At 44.6% G+C, this 17,435-nt stretch overlaps 1 protein-coding gene across 1 annotated transcript in view; it reads right to left on the bottom strand.

Moving 5' to 3' along the window:
- Window positions 1–10,880: 10,880 nt before the first annotated feature.
- LOC118946451 (adhesion G protein-coupled receptor B2-like) overlaps window positions 10,881–17,435 on the bottom strand; it is a 217,369-nt gene continuing 210,814 nt past the window's right edge. Inside the window, exon 5 of the mRNA XM_036970609.1 lies at window positions 10,881–11,112. Within this exon, the coding sequence (XP_036826504.1) occupies window positions 10,946–11,112 (167 nt within the window). The 3' untranslated portion in view covers window positions 10,881–10,945. The remainder of the gene's footprint in view (window positions 11,113–17,435) is intronic.

The raw sequence follows: 17,435 nt of genomic DNA, 5'->3' as shown, positions 1-17,435 counted from the left end.
AGTCATTTAAACAAACCATTCTTCCACAGTCTGATCGGTTGGTTAAGAAGGGTATGTTCAGAGAAGGCATTGTTTTGTGGACTGGCTAAGTGTTCATCTTGTGCAGACATCAGTGACTTTAGCAAAAAAGCTCTGTCACATGAAGTAAATATGATGAACGCCTACTGCGGTGTGTGTGTGTGTGTGTGTGTGTGTGTGTGTGTGTGTGTGTGTGTGTGTGTGTGTGTGTGTGTGTGTGTGTGTGTGTGTGTGTGTGTGTGTGTGTGTGTGTGTGTGTGCGTGTGTGCGTGTGTGCGAGTGAGTGTGTGTGCACGCGCATAGGGTCAATTCAGTTGTGAGAGACAAATGGTTTTTGAATGAGTAGCCATCAACATGGGCCAGGTGGAACCATCATCATTACTCAAACTCACCAACCAACAGAGGAGAAAGAGGGGAGTTTCCCATGCCAATAAAGCCCTTGAATTGAGAGAGAGAGAGAGAGAAAGAGAGAGGAGAGAGAGAGAAAGAAAGAGAAAGAAAGAGAGAGAGCGCGCGAGAGATAGAGAGAGAGAGAAAGAGAAAGAGAGAGCGAGCGAGAGAAAGAGAGAGAGAGAAAGAGAGGAAAGAGAGAGAGAAAGAGAGAGAGAAAGCGAGAGAGAGAGAGAGAGAGAGGAACAGAGAGGGAAAAGAGAGAGAGAGAGACAGAGAGAGAGAGAAAGAGAAAGAGGAACAGAGAGAAGAGAGAGAGAGAGAGAGAGAGAGAGAGCAGCTGGTATTGAGGCTAGACGCTTAGAAAAGACCACTGAGGCATGATACACAGCTGAACTCATTGTACGCCTGTGAGAGAGAGAGAGAGAGAGAGAGAGAGAGAGAGAGAGAGAGAGAGAGAGAGAAACAGACAGACAGACAGACAGACGCATGTAAGGCAGCAACATAGGCTAGTCTGTTACACTAAGGACAATGACATTAATTCCATTTCCTGGTTTTAGACCGACACGCACACAAACATCAGTGCACACATGTAAAGATATAAACTTGTGTGCAAAACTGAAAACATGGACCTAGACGTATGCACGCACACACACACACACACACAAAAGGAGTGGATGAGTGTAGCACTTCCTGGTCCTAAGGACCCATTCAAACTCCCCCTTCTCTACCTCTCTCTCTCTCCCGCACAATCTTGCTCTCTCTCTCTCTCTCCCCCCCTCCCTCTCTCCCCCTCCCTCTCTCTCTCCCCCTCCCTCTCTCTCTCCCCCTCCCTCTCTCTCTCTCTCTCTCTCCCCCTCCCTCTCTCTCCTTCTGTCTCTCTCCCTCTTTCCAAAAGCATGTTTAAACAGCCCAGCAGGTATACTACAGTAGATTAGACTTGTCTTCCTCCTGTCCCCCTCTTCCCTGTCTGTCTGTCTGTCTGTCTGTCTGTCTGTCTGTCTGTCTGTCTGTCTGGCTGTCTGTCTGTCTGTCTGTCTGGCTGTCTGTCTGTCTGTCTGTTTGTTTGTTTAACTGTGTTTAAACATTTCCTTCATTAGGGAGATGATTTGTGTCTGTAGCTGGGATGATAAGACATTGAATGGGCTTATCCACTGATTTATTATTAACACAGACAGACCTGACTGTAGCCTGACAATGACACAGACAGACTGTAGGCTGACAATAACACAGACAGGCTGTAGCCTGACAATAACACAGACAGACTGTAGCCTGACAATAACACAGACAGACTGTAGTCTGACGATAACACAGACAGACTGTAGCCTGACAATAAAACAGAGAATGTAGCCAGACAGCAGACTGTATCCAGACAGTAAACTGTATCCAGATATTAACAGAGAATGTAGCCAGACAGCAGACTGTATCCAGACAATAACACAGAGAATGTAGCCAGACAGTAGACTGTAGCCAGACAATAACACAGAGACTGTAGCCAGACAGTAGACTGTAGCCAGACAATAACACAGAGACTGTAGCCAGAAGGCAGACTGTAGCCAGACAATAACACAGAGAATGTAGCCAAACAGTAAACTGGAGCCAGACAATAACACAGTGGACAGTAGCCAGAATATAACACTGAGAGTGTAGCCAGACAGCAGACTGTAGCCAGACAGTAGACTGTATCCATACATAACACAAAGACTGTAGCCAAACAGTAGACTGTAGCCAGACAGTAGACTGTAGCCAGACAGTAGACTATAGCCAGACGGTAGATTGTAGCCATACAATAGCACAGACAGCAGATTGGAACCAGACAATAACACAGACTGTAGCTAGACAGTAGACAGTAGCCAGACAATAACACAGGAGACTATAGCCAGACAATAACACAGTAGACTGTAGCCAGACAATAACACAGTAGACTGTAGCCAGACAATAACACAGAGACTGTAGCCAGACAGTAGACTGTAGCCAGACAGTAGACTGTAGCCATACAATAACACAGAGACTGTAGCCAGACAGTAGACTGTAGCCAGAGAGTAGACTGTAGCCATACAATAACACTGAGACTGTAGCCAGACAGTAGACTGTAGCCATACAATAACACAGAGACTGTAGCCAGACAGTAGACTGTAGCCAGACAGTAGACTGTAGCCATACAATAACACAGATACTGTAGCCAGACAGTAGACTGTAGCCAGACAGTAGACTGTAGCCAGACAGTAGACTGTAGCCATACAATAACACAGAGACTGTAGCCAGACAGTAGACTGTAGCCAGACAGACTGTAGCCATACAATAACACAGTAGACTATAGCCATACAGTAGACTGTAGCCAGACAGTAGACTGTAGCCATACAATAACACAGAGACTGTAGCCAGACAGTAGACTGTAGCCAGACAGTAGACTGTAGCCATACAATAACAGAGACTGTAGCCAGACAGTAGACTGTAGCCAGACAGTAGACTGTAGCCAGACAGTAGACTGTAGCCAGACAATAACACAGAGAATGTAGCCATACAATAACACGGAGACTGTAGCCAGACAGTAGACTGTAGCCAGACAGTAGACTGTAGCCATACAATAACACAGAGACTGTAGCCAGACAGTAGACTGTAGCCAGACAGTAGACTGTAGCCAGACAATAACACAGAGAATGTAGCCATACAATAACACGGAGACTGTAGTCAGACAGTAGACTGTAGCCAGACAGTAGACTGTAGCCATACAATAACACAGTAGACTATAGCCAGACAGTAGACTGTAGCCAGACAGTAGACTGTAGCCATACAATAACAAAGTAGACTATAGCCAGACAGTAGACTATAGCCAGACAGTAGACTGTAGCCAGACAATAACACAGTAGACTATAGCCAGACAGTAGACTGTGGCCAGACAATAACACAGTAGACTATAGCCAGACAGTAGACTGTAGCCATACAATAACACAGTAGACTATAGCCAGACAGTAGATTGTGGCCAGACAATAACACAGTAGACTATAGCCAGACAGTAGACTGTAGCCACACAATAACACAGTAGACTATAGCCAGACAGTAGATTGTGGCTTGACAATAACACAGTAGACTATAGCCAGACAGTAGACTGTGGCCAGACAATAACACAGTAGACTATAGCCAGACAGTAGATTGTGGCTTGACAATAACACAGTAGACTATAGCCAGACAGTAGATTGTGGCCAGACAATAACACAATAGACTATAGCCAGACAGTAGATTGTGGCTTGACAATAACACAGTAGACTATAGCCAGACAGTAGACTGTAGCCATACAATAACACAGTCGACTATAGCCAGACAGTAGACTGTAGCCAGACAATAACACAATAGACTATTGCCAGACAGTAGACAATAGCCATACAATAACACAGTAGACTATAGCCAGACAGTAGACTGTAGCCAGACAGTAGACTGTAGCCATACAATAACAAAGTAGACTATAGCCAGACAGTAGACTATAGCCAGACAGTAGACTGTAGCCAGACAATAACACAGTAGACTATAGCCCAGCAGGTATACTACAGTAGATTAGACTTGTCTTCCTCCTGTCCCCCTCTTCCCTGTCTGTCTGTCTGTCTGTCTGTCTGTCTGTCTGTCTGTCTGTCTGTCTGTCTGTCTGTCTGTCTGTCTGTCTGTCTGTCTGTCTGTCTGTCTGTCTGTCTGTCTGTCTGTCTGTCTGTCTGGCTGTCTGTCTGTCTGTCTGTCTGTCTGTCTGTCTGTCTGTCTGTCTGTCTGTTTGTTTGTTTAACTGTGTTTAAACATTTCCTTCATTAGGGAGATGATTTGTGTCTGTAGCTGGGATGATAAGACATTGAATGGGCTTATCCACTGATTTATTATTAACACAGACAGACCTGACTGTAGCCTGACAATGACACAGACAGACTGTAGGCTGACAATAACACAGACAGGCTGTAGCCTGACAATAACACAGACAGACTGTAGCCTGACAATAACACAGACAGACTGTAGCCTGACAATAAAACAGAGAATGTAGCCAGACAGCAGACTGTATCCAGACAGTAAACTGTATCCAGATATTAACAGAGAATGTAGCCAGACAGCAGACTGTATCCAGACAATAACACAGAGAATGTAGCCAGACAGTAGACTGTAGCCAGACAATAACACAGAGACTGTAGCCAGACAGTAGACTGTAGCCAGACAATAACACAGAGACTGTAGCCAGAAGGCAGACTGTAGCCAGACAATAACACAGAGAATGTAGCCAAACAGTAAACTGGAGCCAGACAATAACACAGTGGACTGTAGCCAGAATATAACACTGAGACTGTAGCCAGACAGCAGACTGTAGCCAGACAGTAGACTGTATCCATACATAACACAAAGACTGTAGCCAAACAGTAGACTGTAGCCAGACAGTAGACTGTAGCCAGACAGTAGACTATAGCCAGACAGTAGATTGTAGCCATACAATAGCACAGACAGCAGATTGGAACCAGACAATAACACAGACTGTAGCTAGACAGTAGACAGTAGCCAGACAATAACACAGGAGACTATAGCCAGACAATAACACAGTAGACTGTAGCCAGACAATAACACAGTAGACTGTAGCCAGACAATAACACAGAGACTGTAGCCAGACAGTAGACTGTAGCCAGACAGTAGACTGTAGCCATACAATAACACTGAGACTGTAGCCAGACAGTAGACTGTAGCCAGAGAGTAGACTGTAGCCATACAATAACACTGAGACTGTAGCCAGACAGTAGACTGTAGCCATACAATAACACAGAGACTGTAGCCAGACAGTAGACTGTAGCCAGACAGTAGACTGTAGCCATACAATAACACAGATACTGTAGCCAGACAGTAGACTGTAGCCAGACAGTAGACTGTAGCCAGACAGTAGACTGTAGCCATACAATAACACAGAGACTGTAGCCAGACAGTAGACTGTAGCCAGACAGACTGTAGCCATACAATAACACAGTAGACTATAGCCATACAGTAGACTGTAGCCAGACAGTAGACTGTAGCCATACAATAACACAGAGACTGTAGCCAGACAGTAGACTGTAGCCAGACAGTAGACTGTAGCCATACAATAACAGAGACTGTAGCCAGACAGTAGACTGTAGCCAGACAGTAGACTGTAGCCAGACAGTAGACTGTAGCCAGACAATAACACAGAGAATGTAGCCATACAATAACACGGAGACTGTAGCCAGACAGTAGACTGTAGCCAGACAGTAGACTGTAGCCATACAATAACACAGAGACTGTAGCCAGACAGTAGACTGTAGCCAGACAGTAGACTGTAGCCAGACAATAACACAGAGAATGTAGCCATACAATAACACGGAGACTGTAGTCAGACAGTAGATTGTAGCCAGACAGTAGACTGTAGCCATACAATAACACAGTAGACTATAGCCAGACAGTAGACTGTAGCCAGACAGTAGACTGTAGCCATACAATAACAAAGTAGACTATAGCCAGACAGTAGACTATAGCCAGACAGTAGACTGTAGCCAGACAATAACACAGTAGACTATAGCCAGACAGTAGACTGTGGCCAGACAATAACACAGTAGACTATAGCCAGACAGTAGACTGTAGCCATACAATAACACAGTAGACTATAGCCAGACAGTAGATTGTGGCCAGACAATAACACAGTAGACTATAGCCAGACAGTAGACTGTAGCCACACAATAACACAGTAGACTATAGCCAGACAGTAGACTGTAGCCATACAATAACACAGTAGACTATAGCCAGACAGTAGATTGTGGCTTGACAATAACACAGTAGACTATAGCCAGACAGTAGACTGTGGCCAGACAATAACACAGTAGACTATAGCCAGACAGTAGATTGTGGCTTGACAATAACACAGTAGACTATAGCCAGACAGTAGATTGTGGCCAGACAATAACACAATAGACTATAGCCAGACAGTAGATTGTGGCTTGACAATAACACAGTAGACTATAGCCAGACAGTAGACTGTAGCCATACAATAACACAGTCGACTATAGCCAGACAGTAGACTGTAGCCAGACAATAACACAATAGACTATAGCCAGACAGTAGACAATAGCCATACAATAACACAGTAGACTATAGCCAGACAGTAGATTGTGGCTTGACAATAACACAGTAGACTATAGCCAGACAGTAGACTGTGGCCAGACAATAACACAGTAGACTATAGCCAGACAGTAGATTGTGGCTTGACAATAACACAGTAGACTATAGCCAGACAGTAGATTGTGGCCACACAATAACACAGTAGACTATAGCCAGACAGTAGACTGTGGCCAGACAATAACACAATAGACTATAGCCAGACAGTAGATTGTGGCTTGACAATAACACAGTACACTATAGCCAGACAGTAGACTGTAGCCACACAATAACACAGTAGACTATAGCCAGACAGTAGACTGTAGCCATACAATAACACAGTAGACTATAGCCAGACAGTAGATTGTGGCTTGACAATAACACAGTAGACTATAGCCAGACAGTAGACTGTGGCCAGACAATAACACAGTAGACTATAGCCAGACAGTAGATTGTGGCTTGACAATAACACAGTAGACTATAGCCAGACAGTAGATTGTGGCCAGACAATAACACAATAGACTATAGCCAGACAGTAGATTGTGGCTTGACAATAACACAGTAGACTATAGCCAGACAGTAGACTGTAGCCATACAATAACACAATAGACTATAGCCAGACAGTAGACTGTAGCCATACAATAACACAGTAGACTATAGCCAGACAGTAGACTGTAGCCATACAATAACACAATAGACTATAGCCAGACAGTAGACTGTAGCCATACAATAACACAATAGACTATAGCCAGACAGTAGACTGTAGCCAAACAAGGTAATAGGTCATCTCAAAGGCACAATGATTTATCATCCTGTTGACATGGTAACAGGTAATCTCAAAGAGACAATGATTTATTATCCTCTTGATAAGGTAATAGGTCATCTCAAAGAGACAATTATGTATCATCCCCTTGACAAGATAACAGCTCATTTCAAAGAAACAATGACGTATCACTCCTCTTGACAATGTAACAGGTAATCTCAAAGAGAATGATTCATCACTCCTATTGACAAGGTAATAGGTAATCTCAAAGAGACAAGGATTTATCACAACTCTTGACAAGGTAATTGGTAATCTCAAAGAGATAGGGGCTGGACCACAGCACTCAAACACTGTGGAAACCCAAAAGAGAGGGAACTAAAGACAAATTAAATAAGTTCCGAACCTAACCAGAGCATTGAAACTGAGGTTTATACTAAGAAGAGAGATGGATAAAGACTAGCGGAAGAACAACGGAGATTTTAGCTTGATCATAGTGAAAAAGAGTGGACAGGAGAGGACAGATGTAGACTTGAGTGCTATGACAGTAGTGATACGGAGATATGGGATGACAGAGAGAGAGAGAGAGAGAGAGAGAGAGAGAGAGAGAGAGAGAGAGAGAGAGAGAGAGAGAGAGGAAGAGAGAGAGAGAGAGAGCAAGAGAGAGAGAGAGCAAGAGAGCAAGAGAGAGAGAGCAAGAGAGAGCAAGAGAGAGAGAGCAAGAGAGCAAGAGAGAGAGAGAGCAAGAGATAGCAAGAGAGCAAGAGAGCGAGAGCGAGAGAGAGAGCGAGAGAGAACGAGTGAGAGAGAGAGAGAGGAAGAGAGAGAGAGAGAGAGAGGAAGAGAGAGAGAGAGAACGAGAGAACGAGTGAGCGCGAGAGAGAGAGAGGAAGAGAAGGAGAGAGAGAGGAAGAGCGAGAGAGAGAGAGAGAGAGAGAGAGAGAGAGAAGTACAGAGGATGTATATAGCGTGTACAGTGCATTCGAAAAGTTTTCAGACCCCTTAACTAATTCCACATTTTGTTACGTTACAGCCTTAATCTAAAATGGATTAAATAGTTTTTCCACACATCAATCGACACACAATACCCCATAATCTTTTTAAAAAAAAAGATAACTGAAATATTACCTATACATACGTTTTCAGACCCTTTACTCAGGACTTTGTTGAAGCAACATTGGCAGCAATTACAGCCTCAAGTCTTCTTGGGTATGATGCTACGCTTGGCACACCTATATTTGGGGAGTTTCTCCCATTCTTCTCTGCAGATCCTCTCAAGCTCTGTCAGGTTGAATGGGGAGCGTAGCTACACAGCTATTTTCAGGTCTCTCCGTTCGATTGGGTTCGGGCTCTGGCTGGGCTACACAAGGACACTGCATTGTCTTGGCTGTGTGCTTAGCGTCATTGTCGTATAGAAAGGTGAACCTTCGCCCCCAGGCTGAGGACCTGAGCATTCTGGAGCAGGTTTTTAACCTGTTAAGTCTATAGGGGCGCTATTTCATTATTGGATAAAAAAACGTGCCCATTTTAAGCGCAATATTTTGTCACGAAAAGATGCTTGACTATGCATAGAATTGACAGCATTGGAAAGAACACAGTATAAGGTTTCCAAAACTGCAAAGATATTATCTGTGAGTGCCACAGAACTCATTCTACAGGCGAAACCAAGATGAAACTTCGAACAGGAAATTAGCAGAAATCCTGAAGCTCTGTTTTCAAATGTCTCCTTATATGGCTGTGAATGCAGCAGGAACGAGACTGCCCTTTCTGTGGTTTCTTCAAGATGTCTGCAGCATTGTGACGTATTTGTAGGCATATCATTGGAAGATTGGCCATAAGAGACTACATTTTCCAGGGGTCCGCCCGGTGTCCTTTGTCTAAATTTGTGCGTAATCTTCAATTGCGGTCATTATCTCCTGGGATTCAGAACAGAAAGCACACTTCCACTAAGGATATATCATCGAAGAGATATGTGAAAAACACCTTGAGGATTGGTTCTAAACAACGTTTGCCATGTTTCAGTTGATATTATGGAGTTAATTTGGAAAAAAGTTTGGCGTAATTGATGACTGGATTTTTGTTTTTTTTTGGTAGCCAAACGTGACGCACCAAACGGAGCGATTTTTCTCTCTAAACAAATAATCTTTCAGGAAAAACTGAACATTTGCTATCTAACAGAGTCTCCTCATTGAAAACATCTGAAGTTCTTCAAAGGTAAATGATTTTATTTAATGCTTTTCTGGTTTTTGTGAAAAATGTTGCCTGCTAATTGCTAACGCTAATGCTAACGCTAAATGCTAAGCTAGCTAGCTACTGTTTGTTTTCCTATGGTTGAGAAGCATATTTTGAAAATCTGAGATGACAGTGTTGTTAACAAAAGGCTAAGCTTGAGAGCTAGCATATTTATTTCATTTCATTTGCGATTTTCATGAATAGTTAACGTTGCATTATGGTAATGAGCTTGAGTCTGTATTCACGATCAAGGATCTCTATGTACTTTGCTCCATTCATCTTTCCCTCAATCCTGACTAGTCTCCCACTCTCTCCTGCTGAAAAACATCCCCACAGCATGATGCTGCCACCACCATGCTTCCCCGTAATGATGGTGCCAGCTTTCCTCCAGACGTGACACTTGGCATTCAGGCTAAAGTGATCAATCTTGGTTTCATCAGACCAAAGAATCTTGTTTTTCATGGTCTGAGACTTTGTAGGTGCCTTTTGGCAAACTCCAAATGGGCTGTCATGTAGCTTTTACTGAGGAGTGTCTTCCATCTGGCCACTCTGCCATAAAGGCCTGATTGGTGGAGTGCTGCATAGATGGTTATCCTTCTGGAAGGTTCTCCCATCTCCACAGAGGAACTCTGAGGCTATGTCAGAGTGACCATCGGGCTCTGGGTCACCTCCCTGACCAAGGCCCTTCTCCTCCAATTGCTCAGTTTGGCTGGGCGGCCAGCTCTAGGAAGAGTCTTGGTGGTTCCAAACTTCTTCCATTTAAGAATGATGGAGGCCACTGTGTTCCTGGGGACCTTCAATGCTGCATAAATGTTTTGGTACCCTTCGCCAGATCTGTGCCTCGACAGAATCCTGTCTCTGAGCTTTACTGAAAATTCCTTCGACTTAATGGCTTGGTTTTTGCTCAGACATGCACTGTCAACTGTGGGATCTTAAATAGACAGGTGTGTGCCTTTCCAAATCATGTCCAATAAATTGAATTTACCACAGGTGGACTCCAATCAAGTTGTAAAAACATCTCAAGGATGATCAATGGAAACAGAAAACACCTGAGCTCAATTTAGTGTCTCACAGCAAAGGACTTGAACACGTATGTAAATCGAGTATTCTGTTTAAAATTCTAAAAACCTGTTTTTACTTTGTCATTATGGGGTATTGTGTGTAGATTGATGAGGAAACATTTTAATTTAATCAATTTTAGAATAAGGCTGTAACGTAACAAAATGTGGAAAGTGTCAAGAGGTTTGAATACTTTCCGAATGCTCTGTATATGAGATGGTACTGTATAAGACAATAAATATTATGTTGCAGAGTTTGGTCTGTATCTCGGGCTTCCACAAAATGAGAAACAGAGGGACAGACTGATGGATAGACAGAGAGATAGACAGACAGACAGATAGAGGTGTAAATGTACATGAGATGGTACTAACCGGGACACACTGCTATGTTGCAGAGTTTGGTCTGTTTCTCAGGCCCTCCACAGAGCTTGGCCCCTCCTCCGCTCTCACAGTTTCTGGTTCGGGTCCTGGAGCCCCGCCCACACGTGACAGAACACAGGCTCCATGACGACCACTCCTCCCACAGCCCATGCACTGCAACACCCAGAGTCAGACAGGCACACAGAGCCAATTGGGATGAGCGAATGAGAGATATGAGGCGGGTCAAGTTGTCATAGACAATGATACTAGACAATGAGCGAAGAGGAGTGACTTCCTGACACAACCAATAGGGTTGGAGAGTGTGTGCCTGGAGGCGGGATTACAACTCCTGTCAGCAAAGGGGGTTAGAGGATGAGAAAGAAAATGAGTAAATGAACACTAACACACCTTTCAAAATAACCAACAGATAGCACACCTCGCCCTCGCCACCTCTCCATATAGTACAAACCAGGAAAGAAAACACCCCAAGCTACTCCAAAACCAGAAGCTCCGCCTCCACCTCTAGCTGTTTGGATGGACTGGGATGCGTTCAGTAGGGCACAACATTGAAGTGCATTCAGATAGAAATATAATATGTAGGATAGACAAGCCAATCATGCAGAGTGTGAGGAATCGTGTCAGCTCTATCCATGGTACACTATTTCCATCTGCAACGTTCAGTATTTTGTACCCTCTTGAAGGAAACCCTGTTGTAAGAGAATGAATGGCATATGAGAAAGTCAGGTTAGGAAATTAACATAAAAAAGACATCTGATTTCACGGATTTATACACAGTAAGTATGACAAGATCATAAAATACATTTCATATTGATTACCCCATACTTCTTGGTCATTAAAATGTAATACTGAGGGCACAGCATTGTCAGACTCTGATCAGCAGTATGATAAAAAATGTATCAACTTGTTCATTAAAATGGTGTGATGCCTTCTACTATATATCTCTAAATAAACATCTTAAAAGATATGAAATAAGAGCCTGGGCCAGTATTCATAAAGCCTTTAAAAATAGGAATAGTGATCTAGGATCAGTGTTATCTTCTACAGCACAATGAATAAGATGTTAAACTGATACTAGATCAGTCCTCTATTCAACTTTTCATGGAAGTGGGAGTCAGTGGTGTGACAGTGGTGAGATATTGCATGCTGGGGGTGAAGTGCTGAGGAACCAGAACAGCACAATGTGGAGAAACACAGCACAGCAGCATACCTACCGCAATACACAGCCAACCAGTAAGAGAAATAAACAGACATGCATGTGTTGGCACACATACCACACCAAACGCCAACAGGCAATAGACCTACAGACATAGTGTGTGTGTGTGTGCACAGAAGCACACACATACAGATCACTATAAGCAGTCTAGTCGTAAGAAAGGAGGGAGAAATAATTACAGGGAGAGAATGAGCGCAAGGAATGACCGAAAACCACTTCTGGACATCAGAACAGCGATCACTACATCAGAACAGCGATCACTACATCAGAACAGCGATCACTACATCAGAACAGTGATCACTACCCCAGAACAGCGATCACTACATCAGAACAGCGATCACTACCCCAGAACAGCGATCACTACATCAGAACAGCGAGCACTACATCAGAACAGCGATCACTACCCCAGAACAGCGATCACTACATCAGAACAGCGATCACTACATCAGAACAGCGATCACTACCCTAGAACAGCGATCACTACCCCAGAACAGCGATCACTAGATCAGAACAGCAATCACTAGATCAGAACAGCGATCACTACATCAGAACAGCGATCACTGACCTTCATTTGGATGAAGATTTATACTATAACGAGTTGGCAGTTGTGAATGTACTGCTCATCCCGGACCTAGCCCTAATCCCCGGAGAGAGGCAGACGAGCAGGCTCCATGACAAGACTACTTCGTGAGTAAATAAACCACCTCTACCCTTTGTTCTATTGGCGAACAAACTGGACGAACTCCGTTCGAGACCATCCTATCAACGGGACCTGAAGAAATGTAATAATTTATGTTACTTGGAGTCGTGGCTGAACAAAGACATGGATAATAACATGGAAAATATATATCTAGCTGTTTTTTCTATACATCGTTAACCTCCCGGGATCAGTAACCCCCCCCCCTCCCCCTCCACAGGATGGTTGAGCTGACAAGCGCTAATGTGACTAGCATGAGGTTGTAAGTAACAAGAACATTATCCAGGACATAGAAGAATCTGATATGGGCAGGATGCTTCAATCCTTGTTAATCTAACTAAACTATTACAGTGAAATAACACCATGCTATTGTTTGAGGAGAGTGCACAGTTATGAACTTGAAAATGTGTCAATAAACCAACTTTTTTTGAACAGAAGTACAATGGTTAATTGGATCAGTCTAAAACTTTCCACATACACTGCTGCCATTTGGTGGCCAAAATCTAAATTGCGCGTAAACTGGAATAATACTCTGTGGCCTTTCTCTTGCACTCCAAAAAAAAAAATTTTTTTTTTTTTTAATTATCTTTTACCAGATCAAATGTGTTATATTCTCCTACATTAATTTCACATTTCCACAAACTTTCCACAAAGTGTTTCCTTTCAAATGGTATCAAGAATATCCATATCCTTGCTTCAGGTCCTGAACTATAGGCAGTTACATTTGGGTATGTCATTTTAGGCGAAAAAATTGTTTTTAAGACCGAACGGCAGCTTCAGGTAAAGTTCAGGGGGAGATGAGTGTCTCTATGTTAACAACGGCTGGTGTGTAACCCCTATTCACCACCACAAACTGATGCTGGAACTAAGAAAGCCCTCAATGAGCTGTATAGGGCCATAAGCCAACAAGAAAATGCACATCCAGAGGCTGCGCTCCTAGTGGCCGGGGATTTTAAAGCAGCGTTTCATCTAATTTTTACCAGCACGTCACCTGTGCATATAGAGGCAAAAAAAAATAAAAAAAAATCTAGATCACCTTAACTCCACACACAGAGACGCGTACAAAGCTCTCCCTCGGCTTCCATTTGGCAAATCTGACCATAACTCTATCCTGATTCTTGCTTACAAGTAAAAACTCATACAGGAAGTAGCAGTGACGTGGTCAATGCGGAAGTGGTCCGACGAAAGGAATGCTAAGCTACAGAGACCGGGATACATCCGATAAGATTGAGGAGTTTACCACATCAGTCACAACTTCATTAAATAGTACGTCGAAAACTTCAAATCAAATCAAATTTTATTGGTCACATACACATGGTTAGAAGATGTTAATGCGAGTGTAGCGAAATGCTTGTGCTTCTAGTTCCGACTATGCAGTAACATTAATCTAACAAATTCACAACAACTACTGTCACGTTCTGACCTTAGTTCCTTTGTTTTGTCTTTTGTTTTAGTATGGTCAGGGAATGAGTTGGGTGGGTTGTCTATGTTCTTTTTTCTATCATTTGGGATTTTCTGTGTTCGGCCTGGTATGGTTCTCAATCAGAGGCAGCTGTCAATCGTTGTCCCTGAATGAGAATCATACTTAGGTAGCCTGGTTTCACTTTTGAGTTGTGGGTGTTCTGTTTTGTTGCACCGTTCAAGACTGTTCGTTTGTCGTGTATTGTTTTTGTTTCAGTATTGATTATTTTTTAAATTACAATGAATACTTACCACGCTGCACCTTGGTCCTCTCTTTCTCCCGACGACAACCATTACAGAAACACCCACCACCAAAGGACCAAGCAGCTTGGTGACGGGAGGAAGCGAAACTTGGAGAACTGGACTTGGGAGGAGATTCTGGACGGCAAGGGACCCTGGGCACAGGCTGGAGAATATCGCCGTTAGAAGGCTGAGCTGGAGGCAGCGAAAGCAGAGAGGCGGCGGTATGAGGAGGCAGCACGTCAGCGTGGCAGGAAGCCCGAGAGGCAGCCCCAAAAATATATTAGGGGGAGGACACGGGGAGTGTGGCTAAGTCACGTAGGAGACCTGAGCCAACTCCCCGTGCTTACCGTGGCGGGCGTCGTACTGGTCAGGCACCGTGTTATGCGGTGGAGCGAACGGTGTCCCCAGTACACGTGCTTAGCCCGGTGCGCTACATCCCAGCTCCCCGTATTGGCCGGGCTAGAGTGGGCATCGAGCCAGGTGCCATGAAGCCGGCTCTGCGCATCTGGTCTCCAGTGCGTCTCCTCGGGCCGGGGTACATGGCACCAGCCTTACGCATGGTGTCTCCGGTTCGCCAGCACAGCCCAGTGCGGGCTATTCCACGTCGCCGCACTGGCCTGGCTACAGGGAGCATTCAACCAGGTAAGGTTGGGCAGGCTCGGTGCTCGAGACCTCCAGTGCGCCTTCACGGTCCGGTCTATCCGGTGCCACCTCCACGCACCAGCCCTCCGGTGGCAGCCCCCCGCACCAGGCTGTCTCTCCGTCTCCTCCCTACAGGTGCTCCCGCCTGTCCAGCGCTGCCAGAGCCTTCCTCCTGTCCTGAGCTGCCAGGTTCTCCTATCTGTCCTGAGCTGCCAGAGCCGCCAGTCTGTTCTGAGCTGCCAGAGCCGCCAGTCTGTCCTGAGCTGCCAGAGCCGCCAGTCAGCCAGGAGCTGTCAGAGCCGTCAGTCAGCCAGGAGCTGCCAGAGCTGTCAGTCAACCAGGAGCTGCCAGAGCCATCTGTCAGCCAGGAGCTGCCGGAATCTCCCGCCTGTCCGGCGTTGCCGGAGTCTCCCGTCCATTCGGGACCCATTGCTAGGGTCACCAGTCCGAGATCTGCGGCGAGGGCCGCAGCTCGAAAGAGGCCACGGAGGCGGTTGAGGAGGCGGACAAAGACTATGGTGGAGTGGGGCACACATCCTGCACCAGAGCCGCCACCGCGGACAGTCACCCACCCAGAAACTCCCCTATAGGTTTAGGTTTTGCGGCCGGAGTCCGCACCTTTGGGGGGGGGATACTGTCATGCTCTGACCTTAGTTCCTTTGTTTTGTCTTTTGTTTTAGTATGGTCAGGGCGTGAGTTGGGTGGGTTGTCTATGTTATTTTTTCTATAATTCGGGATTTTCTGTGTTCGGCCTGGTATGGTTCTCAATCAGAGCCAGCTGTCAATTGTTGTCCCTGATTGAGAATCATACTTAGGTAGCCTGGTTTCACTTTTGTGGGTGTTTATTTTCTGTTCTGTGTTTTGTTGCACCGTTCAGGACTGTTCGTTTGTCGTGTGTTTTTTTTTTCAGTATTGATTATTTTTTAAATTACAATGAATACTTACCACGCTGCACCTTGGTCCTCTCTTTCTCCCGACGACAACCATTACAACCTTATACACACAAATACACGTCCCCCTGACCGTACGTACACATCCCAACCAGAAGCCATGGATTACAGGCAATATCCGCACTGAGCTAAAGGCTAGAGCTGCCGCTTTCAAACAGCGGGACACTAATCCGGAAGCTTTCAAGAAATCTCACTACAACCTCTGACGAGCCATCAAACATTCAAAACGTCAATAGAGGAGTAAAATCAAATCCTACTAAGCTGGCTCTGATGCTCGTCAGATGTGGCAGGGCAAACTATCGCAGATTATTCTGGTCCACACACACCAACACAGTCGTGAAGAACGCACGACAAAACAACTTTTCCCCCTCAGAAGGCTGAAAAGACATGGGCCCTCAGATCCTCAAAAGTTATACAGCTGCAAGTTTAAAAACACCTTGACTGGCTGCATCACTGTTTGGTATGGCAACTACTTGGCATCTAACCTCAAGGTGCTACAGAGAGCAATGCATTTGGCTGAGCTGGGGCTGAGCTCCCTGCCATACAGGACCTCTATACAAGGCGGTGTCAGAGGAAGGCCCTAAAAATGGTCAAAGATTCCAGCCACCCAGGACATAGACTGTTCTCTCTGCTACCACACGGCAAGCGGTACTGATGCACCAAGTCTGGATCCAACAGGACACTGAACAGTTTCTACCACCATACCAGGCTGTTAAAGAGTTAGTCTGGGTTGCTATTGGTTAACTATTTAACGATCTGCATTGACACTTTTTGCACTAATTCTTTTAAATCATCACATATGCGCCTGTTACTGTTTATTATATATCCTTTACCCCTACCTACAGTATACTGCTGTTACTGTTTATTATCTATCCTTTACCCCTACCTACAGTATACTGCTGTTACTGTCTATTATCTATCCTTTACCCCTACCTACAGTATACTGCTGTTACTGTCTATTATATATCCTTTACCCCTACCTACAGTATACTGCTGTTACTGTCTATTATCTATCCTTTACCCCTACCTACAGTATACTGCTGTTACTGTTTATTATCTATCCTTTACCCCTACCTACAGCATACCGCTGTTACTGTCTATTATCTATCCTTTACCCCTACCTACAGTATACTGCTGTTACTGTCTATTATCTATCCTTTACCCCTACCTACAGTATACTGCTGTTACTGTCTATTATCTATCATATTGCCTAGTCACTTTACTCCTACCTATATACATATATACCTCATACCCCTACACATCAACTCAG

This window comes from Oncorhynchus mykiss, chromosome 32, assembly GCF_013265735.2.
Source record: "Oncorhynchus mykiss isolate Arlee chromosome 32, USDA_OmykA_1.1, whole genome shotgun sequence".
Taxonomy (NCBI): domain Eukaryota; kingdom Metazoa; phylum Chordata; class Actinopteri; order Salmoniformes; family Salmonidae; genus Oncorhynchus; species Oncorhynchus mykiss.
This window is presented reverse-complemented; position numbering and strand designations above follow the sequence as displayed.